The sequence below is a fragment of the Scyliorhinus torazame genome, chromosome 1, assembly GCF_047496885.1.
Source record: "Scyliorhinus torazame isolate Kashiwa2021f chromosome 1, sScyTor2.1, whole genome shotgun sequence".
In the NCBI taxonomy this organism is placed as follows: Eukaryota; Metazoa; Chordata; class Chondrichthyes; order Carcharhiniformes; family Scyliorhinidae; genus Scyliorhinus; species Scyliorhinus torazame.
In genome coordinates, this window is record NC_092707.1 from 316003076 (window position 1) to 316022688 (window position 19613).

General features: G+C 47.6%; 1 protein-coding gene across 5 annotated transcripts in view; it reads right to left on the bottom strand.

Moving 5' to 3' along the window:
• The window catches only part of sptbn1 (spectrin, beta, non-erythrocytic 1), a 369807-nt gene that overhangs the window by 120450 nt on the left and 229744 nt on the right, over positions 1-19613 (bottom strand). For all 5 annotated transcript variants that reach the window (XM_072507860.1, XM_072507861.1, XM_072507863.1 and 2 more), the window contains 2 exons: positions 4566-4739; positions 4247-4338 (listed from right to left, as the gene is read on the bottom strand). In XM_072507860.1, coding sequence (XP_072363961.1) covers positions 4247-4338; positions 4566-4739 — 266 coding nt within the window. The remainder of the gene's footprint in view (positions 1-4246; positions 4339-4565; positions 4740-19613) is intronic.

Here is a 19613-nt window from a genome sequence, read left to right on the forward strand (position 1 = left end):
GCAAGAGGGAGGGATTCAAATTCCTGAGGCTTTGGAACCAGTTCTGGGGGAGGTGGGACCAGTACAAACCGGACGGTCTGCACCTGGGCAGGACTGGAACCGATGTCCTTGGGGGGGGGGGGGGGGGGGTTTGTTAGAGCTGTTGGTGAGGGTGGGATCCGATGTAGGAATTCGGGGGGGGGGGGGGGGGGGGGGGGGGCGGGGAAGTAAAACGGGGCCAGAAACAAAAAGGTAGTAAGGGGGCAAGTGTAAGGCAGAGAAGCCATAGTCAAAAATTAAAAAGGGCCACAGTACAGGGTACAGTGACTGAGGAGAGTGTGAAAAGGGTGGTGGCCAATGCAGGATTGAGGGTGTTGTACCTAAATGTGCGCAGTATACAGAACAAGGTAAATGAGCTTGTTGCGCGCATTGAAATTGGCCGGTATGATGTTGTGGGCATCACAAAGACGTGGCTGCAAAGGGGTCAGGGCTGGGATCTAAATATCCAAGGATACATGTCCTATCGAAAGGACAGGCAGATGGGCAAAGGGGGCGGGGTTGCATTGTTAGTAAGAAATGTAGTTAAATCGATAGCAAGGAGCGATATAGGATCAGAAGGCATAGAATCTCTGTGGGTGGAGTTGAGGAATCGCAAAGGTAAAAAGACCCTGATGGGAGTTATGTACAGGCCCCCTAGCAGTAGTCAGGATATGGGGCAGAAAATAAATCATGAGATAGAAAGGACATGTAAAAAAGGCAATATTACAATAATCATGGGGAACTTCAATATGCAGGTGGACTGGGAAAATCAGGTTGGTAGTGGATCCCAAGAAATTGAATTTGTGGAATGTCTAAGAGGTGGCTTTTTGGAGCAGCTTGTGACAGAGCCTTCTAGGAAACAGGTAATTCTGGATTTCGTAATGTGTAATGAGGCAGACTTGATTTGGGAACTTAAGGTGAAGGAACCCTTAGGGAGCAGTGACCACAATATGATATAATTTACCCTGCAGTTTGAGAGGGAGAAGCTGCAACCAGATGTAACGGTATTACAATTAAATAAGGGTAACTACAAAGACATGAGGGAGGAGCTGGCCAGAGTTGATTGGAGAAGGAGCCTAGCAGGGAAGACAGTGGAACAGCATTGGCAGGAGTTTTTGGGGGTTATGAGGGAGGCACAACAGAAATTCATCCCAAGGAGGAGGAAACATGCTAAGGGGAGGACAAAGCATCCATGGCTGACAAGGGATGTCAAGGACAGCATAAAGGCTAAAGAAAAAGCATACAAAGTGGGAAACCAGAGGATTGGGAAGCCTTTAAAAGCGAGCAGAGAACAACTAAAAATGTAATAAGGGGGGAGAAGATGAAGTACGAGTGCAAGCTAGCTAGTAAGATAAAGGAAGATAGGAAGAGATTTTTTCAATATATAAAAGGTGAGAGGCAAAAATAGACATTGGACCACGAGAAAATGTGGCTGGATAAGTAATAAAAGGAAACAAAGAAATGGCAGACAACTGAATAGTTACTTTGCATCAGTCTTCACAGTGGAGGACACCAGCGGGATGCCAGAGCTCCAGGAGAACCAGGGGGCAGAGGTGAGTGCAGTGACCATTACTAAGGAGACGGTTCTGGGGAAACTGAAAGGTCTGAAGGTGGATAAGTCACCTGGACCGGATGGACTACACCCCAGGGTCCTAAAAGAGAAAGCTGAGGGAATTGTGGATGCATTAGTGATGATCTTTCAGGAATCACTGGAGGCAGGAAGGGTCCCAGAGGACTGGAAGGTGACGAATGTAACACCACTGTTTAAGAAGGGAGGGACGCAGAAGATAGGACATTATAGGCCGGTTAGCCTGACTTTGGTCATTGGTAAGATTTTAGAGTCTGTTATTAAAGATGAGATAGCGAAGCACTTGGAAGTGCATGGTAAAATAGGACTGAGTCAGCACGGCTTTGTCAAAGGGAGGTAGTGTCTGAGTAATCTGTTCAGAGTTCTTTGAGGAGGTAAGAAGCAAGTTAGACAAAGGAGAACCAGTAGACGTGATTTATTTAGATTTCCAGAAGGCCTTTGACAAGGTGCCACATAGGAGACTGTTAAATAAGTTAAGAGCTCAAGGTGTTCAGGGTAAGATCCTGGCATGGATAGAGGATTGGCTGACTGGCAGAAGGCAAAGAGTGGGGATAAAGGTGTCTTTTTCAGGATGGCAGCCGGTGACTAGTGGTGTGCCTCAGGGGTCCGTGCTGGGAACACAACCTTTTACAATATACATTAACGATCTGGAAGAAGGCACTGTTGCAAAGTTTGCAGATAATATAAAGATCTGTAGAGGGGCAGGTAGTATTGAGGAAGCAAGGGGGCTGCAGAAGGACTTGGAAAAGCTAGGAGAGTGGGCAATGAAGTGGCAAATGAAATACAATGTGAAAAAGTGTGAGGTTATGCACTTTGGAAGGAGGAATCTAGGCATAGGCTATTTTCTAAATGGGGAAATGCTTCGGAAAGCAGAAGCACAAAGGGACTTGGGAGTCCTTGTTCACTATTCTCTTAAGGTTAATGTGCAGGTTCAGTCGGCAGTTAAGGCGGTAAATGCAATGTTGGCATTCATGTCAAGAGGGCTAGAATACAAGACCAGGGATGTACTTCGGAGGCTGTATAAGGCTCTGGTCAGACCCCATTTGGAGTATTGTGAGAAGTTTTGGGCCTCGTATCTAAGGAAGGATGTGCTGGCCTTGGACAGGGTCCGGAGGAGGTTCGCAAGAATGATCCCTGGAATGAAGAACTTGTCGTATGAGGAACGTTTGAGGACTCTGGGTCTGTACTCATTGGAGTTTAGAAGGATGAGAGGGGATCTTATTGAAACGTACAAGATACTGCGAGGCCTGGATAGAGTGGACGTGGAGAGGATGTTTCCATTTGTAGGAAAAACTAGAACCAGAGGACACCATCTCAGATTAAAGGGACGATCCTTTAAAACAGAGATGAGGAGGAATTTCTTCAGCCAGATGGTGGTGAATCTGTGGAATTCATTGCCGCAGACGGCTGTGGAGGCCAAATCACCGAGTGTCTTTAAGACTGAGATAGATAGGTTCTTGATTAATAAGGTGATCAGGGGTTATGGGGAGAAGGCAGGAGAATGGGGATTTGAAAATATCAGCCATGATTGAATGGCGGAGCAGACTCGATGGGCCAAGTGGCCTAATTCTGCTCCTATGTCTTATGGTCTAAGATTAAACATCAGGTTCCAAATAAGAGCAACATGTGTTTAAGACTTGAGAACTGGGACTACAATGTCTCTAATGCTTTGCCGCTAAAACCCCTCATCATTTGCAAATTATTTGCCTTGAAGTTATCAGCATGATAAGTAGATGGATCTACCATTTAGATACTCAGCAGGTATTCTTTACTCAAGTATTCATCCAAAAGTAAGTTAAAATATCTGAATTCACACTTTTTTCCAAGTGCTAATGATAACATTGCAACCCAAGTGTTTAAGAAATGCCTTATAAAAGCGACATAGTAGCACAGTAGTTAGCACTGTTGCTTCACAGCGCCAGGGTCCCGGGTTTGATTCCCGGCTTTGATTCCCGGCTTGGGTCACTGTCTGTGCGGAGTCTGCACGTTCTCCCAGTATCTGCGTGGGTTTCCTCCGGGTGCTCCGGTTTCTTCCCACAATTCCCGAAAAACGAGTTTGTTAGGTGAATTGGACATTCTGAATTCTCCCTCCGTGTACCTGAACAGGTGTCGGAGTGTGGCGGCCATGGGATTGTCACAGTAATTGCAGTGTTAATGTAAGACTACTTGTGACAATAATAAAAATTATTGTAAGATAGCTCCAATTGAGGAGACTATTATGTGACACAAGTCTTGGATGTTTTTTAAAATAGCATAAGATATGGTTTTGCATTTTGAACACCCAGTTATTTAAGTTGGACCTTAACTGAAACATTCCAACAAAAATAAAAGACTTAAAGAGTGCGAGGAAAAGCAAAGCAGATTTTTTGTTCAAATCCAAGAGCTTAATGAAGAAACTTTCTAACAGCAATTCCTTCATGGGCAGCACTCCTGCCTTACGGCGCCGAGTTCCCAGGTTCGATCCCGGCTCTCGGTCACTGTCCCGTGTGGTGTTTGCACATTCTCCTCGCGTTTGCATGGGTTTTGCCCCCACAACCCAAACATGTGCAGGGTAAGTGGATTGGCCACACTACATTGCCAGTTAATTGGAAAAAAGTAATTAAAAAAAAAAAAAAACAGCAATTCCTTTATGGCACTCACCCTGCTGTTTTCATTTGGCACCATAACAGCAAGGCATCTTTTGCAGATTTCTTTTCCTTGTTGTCTTCCGATTCAACACTGATATCTTGGATCTGGAGGATAAAAATGAATCCCAATCAAATGGGTTCTTTTAGTTTCATTGATCATTTCCTGGGATCTAAGTTGAGGTACTGAAAGCAGATTTAAGTAGTCCACATCAGGTGCTTTTACAAAAGGAACGTTCATATTTTGTTTAAGTGGCCAAAAGTGTAGAATAATTAAAACTGGCATTAATTCATCCTAAAGATCCTAGTGACACTCATTACATTGCTGAATTTACCTGGAACCGGAGAATGATGGTCCAAATTAAACCAAGAGTCAGTCGATGGTTTCCATCCACAATATCATGGGATCCCATATTTTCTAAATGTACTCTTTGCTCTTTAAGGAACTGAAGGGCTTTGTCAACATTTTCAAGACAATGGATTCGCATTCGTCCTTTTGTTGGTTTTGGCTAGTAGAGAAAGAAGGAATATGCACATAAATATCAAGTGTCATGCAAAACAACTGTGGCACTGAAGCACTGATTAAATATCATCAGTTGTGATGACATCAAAATTGTCAGCGTTCACCATTACTCCTGTGAAACTGATACCAACTTCCACATTTCTCCAGAGGATGCATCATTGAGGACCCCCCCCCCCCCCCCCCCCCCACCCCCCCACACACACACACACACACACAAATGCAGCCAATCAAAATTCACTGCCAAAATTTTCAGATCAAAATCCAATCTCCAAACTCACTTTCCGTCTAACATCCTTGAACAGTTGTGTCACAGTTGACTCTCATCCTTATTTTTAAACCCCCAACACTACCCTCCCCACCACCCAGACCTGGCCCCTCCAAACCCTTGTGATCTTCTCTGGCTCCCCCACCAGAGATATATGTACTCATCGAATTTAGCTTCTTGAGCATCCCTGAATGGGTAGCCATGTCTTGAGATGCCTAGGTCTCAAGCTCTGGAATTACCCCCTTACACCTCTCTGCTGTTTTACCTGAATTTGCCCCTTTTCAGACAATCCTAAAACCGATCCCGGTGACCAACCTTTTTGTTATTTGACCCAATATCCTGAATGGCTTGATATCATATTTTGTTTCATAATGCTCCTGTGAAGCACCTTGGGACGTTTCATGACACTATAATGCATAGAGCAGTGAGGACAAAGAAAGGAAGTTACGTTAAACAATGCAGGTTCGGCTCTACTGGAGTATTGAGGCCGGTTCTCAGCACCAGATTTTAGGAAAGATACGAAGGCATTAGAGGGAGAGTACAGAAAGGATTAACAAGATTGATTCCAGGGGAGAGGAACTTAGCTACGCAACTGGAAAAAATGTTTTCTTTGGCGAAGAAAAAGTTGGGAGGCTATTTCATCAAGGTATTAAAAATTGTTAATGGTCTGGACAGAGTAGATAGGCAAAAAACAGTTCCCATTGGTGGGAGGCTGAGAACCAAAGGACACAGCTTTACGGTAATAGGCAAAAGAAGCAATGGCGGCAAGCGGCTAGGATCTGGAATCTGCCAGATAATGTGGTGAAAGTCAGTTCAATAGAGACTTTCAAGAAGGAATTGGATTATTATCTGAAAGAAAAAGTTTGCAGGGCTAGAGGGGAAAGGCAGGGAATGGCATTAGGTGGATTGCTCCTTCAGAAGGTCAGTTCAGACACTACGGGCTGAATGGCCTCTTTTTATGCTGTAAACATTCTGAGGTTCTATGATTAAAAGTGTTAAATTGTTATCGTTGCCTTATGGTTAGCCTCTGTTAAAACCTTTGAGAAAGTCACACTTTGTTGAATGAGGTAATAAATGGTTTATAATGGCACACTAGGTTTATGATTTTTGCTAAATAGCCTCACTGGCCCTGAAAGATTAATTTTATAATTATTGAATGCCAAATTTTTTCCATTAGTGGAAATTCCACACATACTTAAAACAACAAAAAATTGGGCTGGAAGGGGTAGGTTGTGTGTGAAACCTGCCCACAATCCTAACAGCTACCCTGCAACAATTTAACAGCATGAGCTTCCTCCTTGGCTTTGGGTAAAATACCAAAGGGGACAAAATGAGGCTCTTAAGTAAACATCAACTTGCCACTTAAGGTCTCAAATAGGCTCAATAGGTGGCCCAATGCCTCCCACGCCCCCTGGGTAAAATTTCAGAGGTCGGGGCAGGTGGTGTGAAGGCCACCCACTAGGTTTTACATACCCCCACCTTCAAATCCAGAGGTGGGGAGCATAAAATCCAGCCCAATATTTTTTTTTACACTTTATGATTAATTGAGCTTTACCCAAATCCCATATTTACGTTCCAATTATTTATTGCACTGCCTGTAAAATGTTAAAATTGAAAACAAAGGGATTCAATGGATTTTAACTTCCTGGTTTGCAATATGTGAGAATACTTCAATGTGATTGGCTGCAAACCCAGCTTGATGACATCACTTGTGGTGTACTCTTGGAAATCCCTGGACTTGGCTTCAAACGAATATTTGTACGGCAGAATTCAAGTCTCAAAGATTGCTAGATTTTAGTGGACAGCTCTCTTTGAGGCAACAGCAAGCGCAGTGCTTGCTGCTAAACCCGAGCTCTTCTCCTCCCCCCCCTAACATTATTAACAAGGGTATATTAATCTCTCTAATTGCTCAACAGGTTTCTTCTTGGAAGTAATGTGATGACTTCTTCCAATTGGGGAAAAAATCCTCACTCGTATTCTTTATTAATTTGATATCACAGAATTGTTACGGCGCAGATGGTGGCTGTTTGGCCCATCGAGTCTGCATTGGCTCTCCAAATGAACATTATGGTTTAGTTCCATTCCCCTGTACCTCTGCATATTGTTTCTATTAGAGTAATCATCTAATGCCCTCAACTGAATCTGCCTCCGTCACACTTCCAGGCAGTGAATGGAAATTCAACCACTCATTGTGTAAAAACATTTTTTCTCACAACATATTTGCTTCTTTTGCAAATCATCGTAAATCTGCGCCCTCTCGTTCTTGATCCTTTAATGAGGATGAACAATTTCTCCCTATCTACTCTGTCCAGCCCCCACTTGATTTTGAACATCGCTATTAAATCTCCTCTTAGCCTTCTTCTCTCCAAGGAGAACAGTCCCAACCTCGCTTATCTCCCCATACAACTGAAGCTTTTCATCCCTGGAACCATTCTTGTAAATGTCTTCTGCATTCTCTCCAATGTGTTCACATCCTTCCAATATTATGGCGTCTGGAACTTTACACAGTATTCCAGCTGAGGCCTATCTGTGTCTTGTCGAAGTTCAACATAATCTCCTTTCTCTTCTACTCTATGCCTATTAAAAAAGCCCATAATACTAAATGCTTTATTAACTGCTCTCACCTGTTTTCCCCCCTTCAATGATCTATGCATATATACACCTAAGTCCCTCTGCTCCAGCACCTTTTAGAATTTTACCCCTTATTTTACATTATCTCCCCATGTTCTTCCCACCAAAATGCATCACCTCACACTTCTTCACCTTGAATTACATCTGCCACCTCTCTGCCCACTCCACCAACTTGTCTATGTTCTTTTGAAGTTCTACACTGTCCTCTTCAGTTTACAATGCTTCCAAGTTTTGTATCATTTGCAAACTCTAAAACTGTCCCTTGCACACCAAGATTTAGATCATGAATAAATATCAGGAACACTAATGGGATATATTAATGTTCAAAGAGAATTAGTGAGTGAGTGGGTGACTCTCTCTAGTTTCCGTAAGAGGAAATCATATAAAAATATTTTAATAATTTTCTGGAGGCGATTTCCCTGAATTTATAGAGTCTGTCACATCTGTAATCTGGATGCCATTTTTGATAGAAGATCATTCACCGTTATTTTGCAGCAGGAAAAATAGCAAATACATGCAATCTAGCTGCAACAACCAAGGGCCAAAATATGTGGAAGGCAGAAACCTTTAACAGTAAAGATAATAAGTTGCGGTTAGGCAGTAGAGTGGCTAAGCACTCTTTTCTTTTGCCTAATGATTTAAACCTTATCTAAATGAAAAGTGAGCATCAGTTCGGCATGATGGACCAGTTTTTCTCCCGTCATTTTTGTTATATTCAACAACTACAGCTATTTGCATTTAGTTAGTATAAAGACACAGGAGGTGGATGTTAGACGGGTGAATGCTAGTTTATTCGTGGTTAAAAGGAATTGCCACAATGGCTGCAAATACACACTGTATTAGTCCCAGTCGGGAATACCAACATGCCAGTCTCTGTCTGGGCCAGCCTTTATGCAGGATAATTATGAGTCCCAGCTGGACAGGCCTCCGTTGACTTGTAGGGAAAGCTCATATTTGACAAGTACCTTGGGAGATCAATTAGGGTATCCCCGTCGGCCTTGCAGAGGTTATTACAGCCCCAGTCCAAAAGTTTCCCTTTGGTAACTATCTGAGGAGGCATTCTTCGTCGCTTTGCCCATGATTGTGTTTCTGGGTCTGGGTTGGGTGGCGTGTAGCAATTTGATGATCACCTTTTCAGAGACGAACGATGGAGGGAACGGCGTCGTCCATGAGTTTGCACGCTTTGGTATCCATCAGAACTTGAGTTGTCATAATATTGATTGTCTGGACATTGGGCCACAGCAGGTTGTACTCCTTGACCATTTAGTGGTCCCATAGGTGGTGGAGGTACCGACGTCCCTGGCATGGCTCCCTCTGAGGCGGGCTCTCTGCCTTTGAGATGGTCCACATGCTTAAGTACAGTCTTTCCTCAAGTTCTGACCTCATATGATATGTGTCCTGTTTTCTCCAACATGATCCCCATGAGCCAATGGGCACATATAGAGCGCCCCCCGGTTGGAAACTTCTCCCAGGCATCCTGTGGTCGTGATATTTCTTCTGACTATCCTGTTTTAAACTTGACCTTTCTGCCAAGTCTTGGGAAAGTAAGACTTGAGTTCGGAGATGACAGCCTTTCAGCAGCTTGCCGGTGCTACCCCTGTCATGACCTGTGGCATGGTCCTGTAATGAAAAAGGAACCTCACCAGTCATGTATCCAGTGAGCCCATGGTCTGTTTCTGCATGCCTCGCTTAAACGTTTGATCCACCTCTTCTGCAAAACCATTCGTGGATGGGTGGTACTGGGCAGTCTGGGTGTGTCATGCCTCATTGGCAAGCAGGGTTTAGTGTTGGGGCCACAGCTGTTCTCTTTATATATTAACGATCTAGATGACGGGACTGAGGGCATTCTGGCTAAGTTTGCCGATAATACGAAGATAGGTGGAGGGGCAGGTAGTATGGAGGAGGTGGGGAGGCTTCAGAAAGATTTAGACAGTTTAGGAGAGTGGTCCAAGAAATGGCTGATGAAATTCAACGTGGGCAAGTGCGAGGTCTTGCACTTTGGAAAAAAGAATAGAGGCGTGGACTATTTTCTAAACGGTGCCAAAATTCATAATGCTGAAGTGCAAAGGGACTTGGGAGTCCTAGTCCAGGATTCTCTGAAGGTAAACTTGCAGGTTGAGTCCGTAATTAAGAAAGCAAATGCAATGTTGTCATTCATCTCAAGAGGCTTGGAATATAAAAGCAGGGATGTACTTCTGAAGCTTTATAAAGCATTAGTTAGGCCCCATTTAGAATACTGTGAGCAATTTTGGGCCCCACATCTCAGGAAGGACATACTGGCACTGGAGCGGGTCCAGCGGAGATTCACACGGATGATCCCAGGAATGGTAGGCCTAACATACGATGAACGTCTGAGGATCCTGGGATTATATTCATTGGAGTTTAGGAGGTTGAGGGGAGATCTAATAGAAACTTACAAGATAATGAATGGCTTAGATAGGGTGGATGTAGGGAAGTTGTTTCTATTAACAGGGGAGACTAGGACCCGGGGGCACAGCCTTAGAATAAAAGTGAGTCACTTTAGAACAGAGATGAGGAGAAATTTCTTCAGCCAGAGAGTGGTGGGTCTGTGGAATTCATTGCCACAGAGGGCGGTGGAGGCCGGGATGTTGAGTGTCTTTAAGACAGAAGTTGATAAATTCTTGATTTCTCGAGGAATTAAGGGCTATGGAGAGAGAGCGGGTAAATGGAGTTGAAATCAGCCATGATTGAATGGTGGAGTGGACTCGATGGGCCGAATGGCCTTACTTCCACTCCTATGTCTTATGGTCTTATAAACGCCAAGAACTCCTTACTCGTGAATGGAGCCCCTTTATCGGTGACTAGCCCCTCTGGTATGCCATGGCTACTAAACTGTAATTTTTTAATAGTGGCTCTCGAGTTGGTGAAGGTCATCTGTTGCACATCTAGCCACTTCTACAAGGAGCAAAAACATGGATCACATGAAAGGTCCGGTGAAGTCTGTGTAACCGCACCAAGGACACTCTGGCTATTCCCAGGGGTGAAGCCAGGCGGATGGACGGATATTCTGGTGCTCCTAACACGAGTGGGACTTGGTGGAAGTTGGGACACACAGACAGCTGGCACTTGGATGATTCCAGTTTAGCAAGGGTACAATGTGGGAGGCCAGACAGAAGTGTGTAAGTTTTGAGGTAACAAAGGGCAGCGCGGTGGCACAGTGGTTGGCACTGCTACCTCTCAGCAGCAGGGACCCAGGTTCGATTCCGATCTTGGGTGGCTGTCTGTGTGGAGTTTGTACATTCTCCGTGTCTGCATGGGTTTCCGTGGAGATAGGGTGGAGAGAGTGGGCCGAGGTGGGGGTGCTCTTTCGGAGGGTTGGTGCTAACTCAATGGGCCAAATGGACTCCTGCACTGTAAGAATTCTATGAAAGCTGATGAAAGGGTTCTATGGATGAGAGCTTCAGCAGCAGATGAGCTAAGGAAGAGGTGGAGTTGGGTAATCTTATAAAGGTGGGAATTGGTGGTCTTAGAGAAAAGTCTGGTTCAACCTCAAGACAGTTGCCAGGGAGAGAGGAATTGATTATTTAGCATGGTCAAAAAGCAATAAATGTTATTTCTATTTTTTTACTTTTCTAATTAAGGGGCAATTCAGTGTGGCAAATCCACCTATCCTGCACATCTTTGGGTTGTGGGGGTGAGGCCCACACAGACACGGGGCGAATGTGCAAACTCCATACGGAGTGACCCATGCCGGAATCGAACTCGGGTCCTCGGGGCCATGAGGCGGCAGTGCTAACCACTGCTCAAAAGGCAATAGTTTTGACTTAATATTTTAAGTTGGAAATACGGGCAGGGGAGCAGGAGGTGGATCTCATGAACAAGATGACCCGAAGAATGGACCTGAGGGACGATTGAGAAATTAGTGAATAGTGTTCGGCTGGGGTGGTGGGAGGAACCTTTGGAGTTTTGACCTTGTGGGTTGGGGAAGGAAGTGGATGGCACTGGCAGCTGATCAGTAGCCTCTATGGGCAGCATGGTAGCACAGTCATTAGCACTGTTGCTTCTCAGCGCCAGGGTCCCAGGTTCGATTCCCAGCTTGGGTCACTGTCTGCACGTTCTCCCAGTGTCTGCATGGGTCCTCCGGGTGCTCCGGTATCCTCCCATAAGTCCCGAAAGACGTGCTGTTAGATAATTTGGACATTCTGAATTCTCCCTCTGTGTACCCGAACAGGCGCCACAGTGTGGCGACTAGGGGCTATTCACAGTAACTTCATTGCAATGTTCATGTAAGCCTACTTATGACGATAAAGATTCTTATTATTATTATTACATGCTGGTCAACTTTTCACCACTCTCTCGATGTTGTCACCGATCTCTGGCCACCAGGCATAGCTCCTTGCCAGCATCGTTTTTTTTGAGAAAATATTTATAATTTTAACAATTTTCAACATTAAATTTCAAAAAACAAAAACCACAACAATATAACCAATAAACCCCCCCCGGACACAAACTCTGGCCAACATGGCTTACACAAACAGCGCCAATCTTCCCCAGCCACCCCTCCGTTGGTTCTCCTGCCCTTATTCGTCTCTCCCATGCCTCCCCCTTCCCCCCCCTCCAATCCCCCCCGTTGACAGCTTAATTTTTCTCAAAGAAGTTGATGGGCGTCTGCCACCTCTGAGCAAACCCCTGCAACAATCCACTCAAGACAAATTAAATTTTCTCAAACCCCGCCATGTCGCTAACCCATATCCCCTCGGCTTCTGGGGTTCAAAGTCCCTCCATCCTAGTAAGATCCGTCTCCAGGCCACCAGGGAAGCAAAGGTCAGGACATTGGCCTCTCTTACCCCCTTGGCTCCCAGGTCTTCCGACACACCAAAGATCGCCACTTTTGGACTTGGCATCGCCCCCACTTAGAAGACCTCTGACATGACGTCAGCAAATACCTGCCAAAAACCCCTCCGCCTCGGGCACGCCCAAAAAATATGGACATGGTTCGCACAGCGCCCACACCTATCCTCCACCTTCTCAAAGAACCTGCTTATCTGGAGCACAATCATGTGTGCCCTGTGGACCACGTTGAACTGTATCAGGTTGAGCCTGGCACACGACGAGGATGCGTTAACTATCCTCAGGGCTCAGGGCCTCCTCCCATAACGCGACCTCCAACAACCCCCCCCCCCCCCACAGCTCGTCTTCCCACTTTCTCTTCACCTCCCCTATTGGGGCTCCCTCCCACTTCTTCAGCTCCTTATAGATCTGAGACCTGTTCTCGACACCTTATCCTGCAGTCCCCGGTGCGGGAACGCCGAAACCTGCCTCCGCACAAAATCCCTCACCTGCAGATACCAGAATCCATTCCACCTGACAACTCAAACTCCTCCTCCAGCTCCTCCAAGCTCGTGAAACCCTCATCCATAAATTGATCCCCAAATCTCTCGATCCCTGCCTGCTGCCACCTCCGAAGCCCCCCGTCACGAACCGGTGGTTATCACATATCGGTGCCCACAGACACCCCGTCTAACCCCTTGTGCTGTCTCCACTGTGCCCACACCCTCAGGGTTGCCACTACTACCGGGCTTGTGGAGAACTGAGCCGGCGAGAACGGCAGAGGTGCCGTTAACAGTGCCCCCAAACTCATGTTCTGACATGATGCCGCCTCCACCCGCTCCCACACCGACCCCTCCCCCACCATCGCAATATCTGCCGCCTGGTAGTAATTAATGAAATTCGGAAAAGCCAGCCACGCCCCCCCCCCCCCCCCCCCCCCCCCCCCCCCACGCCCCCGCTCCAACAGCACCTTCTTCACCCACAGAGTTTTACCCACCCAAACAAATCCCAAGATCACTGCATTCACTTTTGTAAAGAACGCCTTGGGGATAAAATTTGTGAGACTCTGAAAAACAAACAAAAACCTCGGGAGGACCGGCATTATCACTGTCTGTACCCGCCCGCCAATGTGAATGGGAGTGCATCCCACCTCCGAAAGTCCCCCCTCATATGTTCTACTAACCGACCCAAATTCAGACTATGCAGCTGCTCCCACCCCCGCGCCACTTGGATACCTAAATATCGAAAGCTCCTTCCCACCACCTTAAATGGCATCTCCTCCCATTCTCTTCTCCTGCCCCCTTGTCTGGATCGCAAAGGCCTCACTCTTACCCATATTCACCTCCCCTATTGTATCCCGAAAATCAGCTGAATTCCTCTAATTTCCCCATTATCCCTCCAATCTCCCCTAGCGGGTCCAATATGTGCAGAAGTAGATCGTCTGCATAAAGCGAGACCCTGTGTTCCAAGCCCCCCCCACATACTATCCCCTGCCAGACCCTCAACATTCTCAATGTCAACGGCTCTATAGCCAAGGCAAACAACAGTGGGGAAAGTGGACATCCCTGCCTCGTCCCCCGGTGTAATCTGAAGTAATCTGATCGCACCCGATTTGTCCGCACTTCGCCACCCGTGATATAGCAACCGGACCCAGTCCACAAATCCCTGCCCAAACTCAAACCACCCCAGGACCTCCCATAAGTATTCCCACTCCACCCGATCAAAGGCCTTCGCAGCGTCCATGGCCACCACCACCTCAACCTTGTGCCCCTCTGGAGGCATCATAATTATATTCAGCAACCATCTAATGTTGGTCGCCAGGTGCCGCCCCTCAACGAACCCTCTCTGGTCCTCCCCTATTACCCCTGGGACGCAGTCTTCGATTCTTGTGGCCAGGATCTTTGCCAATAGTTTGGCATCCACATTTAACAAGGAGATCGGTCTGTATGACCCACAGTTTTCTGGGTCCTTATCCCGCTTTAAAATGAGGGAGATCGACGCGTGCGACAACGTTGGGGGAAGCACTCCCAACTCCTTTGCTTCACTGAAGGTCCTTACCAATAGCGGTCCCAACACACCCGAGAACCTCTTATAAAATTCCACCAGGTAACTGTCCGGTCCCGGTCGCTTATCCGATTGCATCACCTCCTACCCCTCTACTACTTCTACAAGCCCAATTGGGCCCTTCAGGCCCTACACCAGCTCCTCATCAATCTTTGGGAACTCCAATCCTTCCAGAAACCGCCTCATCCCCTCTTCCCCGGCGGGGCGCTCCGACTCGTACAATTTACTATAAAGCTCCATAAACATCCCATTCACCCCCGCCAGGTCCAAGACCATATTCCCACCTGTGTCCTTCATTTTCCCTATCTCTCTCGCCGCCTCCTGCTTCCTCAAACTGGTGCGCTAACATCCTGTTTGCATTCTCCCCATACTCATATACCGCCCCTCTCACCCTCCTCAACTGCCCTACCGCCTTACCTGTGGATAACAGACCAAATTCCATTTGCAACCTCTGATAGTCCTCCGGGGCAACCTCTGCATATCTCCTGTCCACCTGCAGGATTTCTTTCTCTAGCCTTTCTATCTCCACCCGCTCCGCCTTCTCCCTGTGCCCCCAAATCAAAATAAATTCCCCCCTGGCGACTGCCTTCAGTGCCTCCCAAACCATATCTGCCGACACCTCTCCTGTATCATTAATTTCTACATACCCCCGGATGCTTTTCACAGCAACTTCATTGAAGCCTACTTGTGACAATAAGCGATTATTATTATTATTATTATTATGATGATGGTCTTCATCACCCGCTCACACATCCAGCCTCCATTGCGGGTGCTGGGCCCCCCTCTGCTCACTTGTAAATCCACCCAGTGTGGGGCATGGTCCGACACCGCTACTGCCGAATACTCGGCATCTACCACCCCTGCCAACAACGTCTTATCCAGCACAAAGAAATCGATTCGGGAGTATACCTTGTGCACTTGAGAATAAAATGAGAATTCTTTCATCCTCGGCCTCTCAAATCTCCACGGATAAACCCCCCCCCCCATGTATTCCATGAACCCCCGAAGCTCCTTAGCTGGAGCCGACACCCTCCCCGACCTCGACCGGTTCAGTCTCGGATCCATGACCATATTAAAGTTCCCCCCCCCACCACCCCCGTAATCAGCCGGGTTCGGGGCATAGCTGTTTACCAACACCACTGACATCCCCTCCAGTTTCCCGCTCACCATAACATACCTTCCCCCCAGAGTCAGCCACTATATCCCCACCTCGAAAGCCACCCCCTTATTGACCAAAATCGCCACCCCTGTCGTTTTGAAGTCCAATCCCGAATGAAATACTTGCCCAATCCATCCCTTCCTCAGCCTAATCTGGTCCCCCACCTTCAGGTGCGTCTCTTGTAGCATGGCCACCTTCAATCGCTTTAAGTGTGCGAACACACGGGCCCTCTTGACTGGTCCTTTCAATCCTCGCACGTTCCACGTGCCCCAAATCAAACATAGCCCCTCTTGGGCCAGTTTCCGGCCCGTGTCCTGCATCTCTCCAGGCCCGCCCTCGGGCACCCACCGTCATCGATTCTCCTCCCCATACACTTTAAATGCCCTCCCCCGTCACCCTGTCAGCAGTACTTACCCCCCTCACCCCAAATTCCCCAGAAACAACCCCTGCCCCCATCCCCACACTGACTTTCCACTCACCCCGCATTGCGCCTGTGAACTAGGCCGCCCAGCTAACCTGGAAGCCCCCACCCATGGTGCCTAGCATCCTACCCCCCACTGATTCCCCTCACCTCTGCTCGAATATTAGTGCAAACAAGCAAAACAGCCCCCCCTCAAGTCCAAACAAAAAGACCAAACCCCCCCCCCCTCAACAAAGAATAAAGAGCAAACCTGAAGCCAAAAAAGAAATGGCCCCAAACACAAATTAATGGCAGAATCACAGCATCTCCACCACAGTTCAAAGTCCACCTTCTCCCGAGGGTCCATTGTCTTTAACAAATTCTACCGCCTCCTCCGCCGAACCAAAGTAAAATTCCCGGTCTTCGTAGGTCACCCACAGACGTGCCGGGTACAGTAGCCCAAACTTCACCCCCTTCTTGTAGAGGGCCGCCTTGACCTTGTTAAAGCTCGCTCGCCTCTTGGCCAACTCTGCACCCAGGTCCTGGTACACTCGGATTTCACTGCCTTCCCAGTTGCAGCGCATCTTCTGCCTGGCCTACCTCATAATCTGCTCCTTGTCCAGAACCGGTGCAACTGCACCACCATTGCCCTCGATGGCTCATTCCCCTGTGATTTCCTCATTAGCGCCCTGTGCGCTCGATCCACCTCCAAAGGTCGTGCAAACACATCCTATCCGAGCAGCGTCTCTAGCATCCTCTCCTCTCGCCAGCATCTTCATCTTTGAAGCCCCTGGGTGCCCACTATGCAGAGCTTGCAGGATCGACTCTTGGCCCAGTCACAGGATGACGTGTGCTTCCCATAGGAGGATGCCACCCTCCACACTAAGCTCCTGCTGCGTCATAATGTAGGGCTACAGGGTTGCCAGGGGCTTCCCCTGTAATCCACCCTGTCAAATAATGTGGCGGCTTCGCCAATGTGGGATCTCTGAGTCCATGTCCGAATCTGGCCAGCTGTTACGGGCAGAGTATCCATGAAATTCAATATCGTCACCACTTCGTCCACCACTGGTTGAGAGGGGACACATGGCAGCACGCGCCAACTGAGGGTGTCAGCATGTGCTATTTGGACCCCATGCGACGCTGAAATATGATTCATACGCCACTAATAATAAAGCCCGGTGCTGAATTCGGGCTGAGGCTATGGGGGTGGGGGGGGTATACCCTTGTCCTCCTCGAAAAGTAAGCAGAGGCTTATGATCTGTGCTGTTGAAAAAATGCCACCCATAGACATATTGATTAAATGTTTCACCACGTACATCACGGCAAAGTCTTCTTTCTCAAGTTGGGCGTAGCAGCGCTTCCCATCTGCCCAGGTTCAGGAAGTGTATGCTAGAGGGCGTTCCTTGCCATTGTCCCACCGATGGGACAGCACTGCTCTGATGTCTTATGAGAATGAGAATGAGCGGCTGGGAAGGATTGTAATGGGCCAGCAGCTGGGAGGATAACAGCTGTCTCTTCACCCTGGCAAACGCCTCCTCTTGTGGAGCTATCCAAGCCCACTTTTGATTCTTCTTTAATAAGGTGTGAAGAGATGCCAGCAGGGTGGCCAAATACGGAATAAACGTCCTGTAATAAGTTATGAGCCCCAAAAACAATCTCAATTCTGTTGTGCTTTCTGGAGTCAGGGCTCCCTTTAAGGCCTGGACCTTTTCTTCCACTGGGTGCAAGCCATCATTGTCTACATAATAACCCAGGTCCGCAACTGCCTTTAACTGAGAGACACATTTGCCTCTCTTCAGGTTGACGCCCGCTTGGGAGAATCTTCTGAGGACCTTTTCCAAATTGTCAAAGTGCTCCTTCCCCGTGGCCCATGTTATGAACATGCCATCTAGGTATAACTGCTACTTTGGGTAGCCCCTGGGGAATGCCTTCCATCACTCTCTGGAATATTGCACAAGCAAAGAGACTCGATAGACCCCTGTGGGCATTCAAGGTCACATACCTTTGAGATGCGGTATCCAGCCTCAACTGGAGATATATCTAGTTTTGTTAACGAGTAGCCCCCCCAGTCAGCTTCGCATACAAATCTTCCATGGAATACTGTTCCAGGCTGGAGGCCCTGTTTACGATAATTTTATAATCGCCGCAGAGGTAAACTGACTTATCCGGCTTCAATGCCGGGACGACTGGTGCGGCCCACTCTGCAAATCGCATTGGGCATAGGATGCCCAAACTTTCGAGGTGCTGTAACTCAGTTTACATCCACCTTTGTGAGCAAGGCATAGGGAACCTGTCGTGCTCTGAGGTATATGGGCTGGGCCTCCAGGTTGATGTAAATTCGTGCCTTGGCCCATTTAATTTTACACAGATCCTCCTGGACTACCAATGGATACGTCCCGAGGACCTTGTACAGGCTGCCGGTGCCCATCTGAAAAATCTGCTTCCAGGCCCCTGTATCACTGGTAGCGGCAGTCAGACTGTCTAACATGGGTCACCGGGGTAATGGTGGTTCCAATAATGTTCAATGGTTCCCCAGTATACTTTGCCAATCTGGCCTCGGTATCACGCAGGTTTAATGGCCGGATTCCCGTGCGAAGCCGGCGGAAGGTCTGCTGACCGTTGATGGAGACGACAGCACCTGTGTCTATCTCCAGTACTAGGTGATGTATATTTACCTGCAGATTTATCTGAATCGGTGCCACTTTAAGGGCTGTAATGCAATTCAGCTGCATCACATCATCCTCCTCACTGTGTGTCATGTGCAAGGCTCGAGATTTTATAGTCTGTCCAGGGCCGCGTGTTCTTTGCTGATTCTGGTGGCCTTGGTTGCCACGCGTTCTGCGACCACAGGGTTGGCAACGTTGCCGGTACTCCCTGCTGTCCTCTGGGGTGATCTGTGGTGGCCCTTGACCATTGAATCCAGATGTGGCATTGCGTTATTGGTCGCTGTTTTGGTGGTGATCTGGTCATGCGAGCACTGCCCTGAAAGGGACTGGATTCCTGTATGGGTGCCGACCAACACGATGGACACTGTAGTCCTTGGAACCTTGGGAGTTCCTAAGCCCTCTTCAAGTCCAGTGTAGGCTCCGCCAACAACCATATCTGAATGGCTATATTATTATAGCCACATACCAAGCCTTGATATCTCCAAAAGGACTGGACCAAACTCGCAGAGTGGAGTTAGAAAGTCCGTAACTAACTCACCCGGAGTCCACACAGGCGTATCGAATTGGTGCTGTTGCATAATCATTGACGCTTTCAGATCATAATGGTTAGATACCAAGTCCACCAATTCATCAAAGGATTTTGTATCCGGGGCAGCTGGGTACGTGAGGCTTTTAAATTATACCCAAGGTTGGAGCCCCGCACGCAGTCAGGAAGATTACCTTCGGTCAGTGATCTCCACTGATGCTTTTAGCTTGGGAAGAAGTACCTCATTTGTTCAGCATAAGGGGCCTAATCTTCCAGGCCTGCATCGAAGGCCTCTAACTTCCCAAACAGCGGCATTTTTTAAACATTACCAAACACGTTGCTGCATGGCAATATCCCA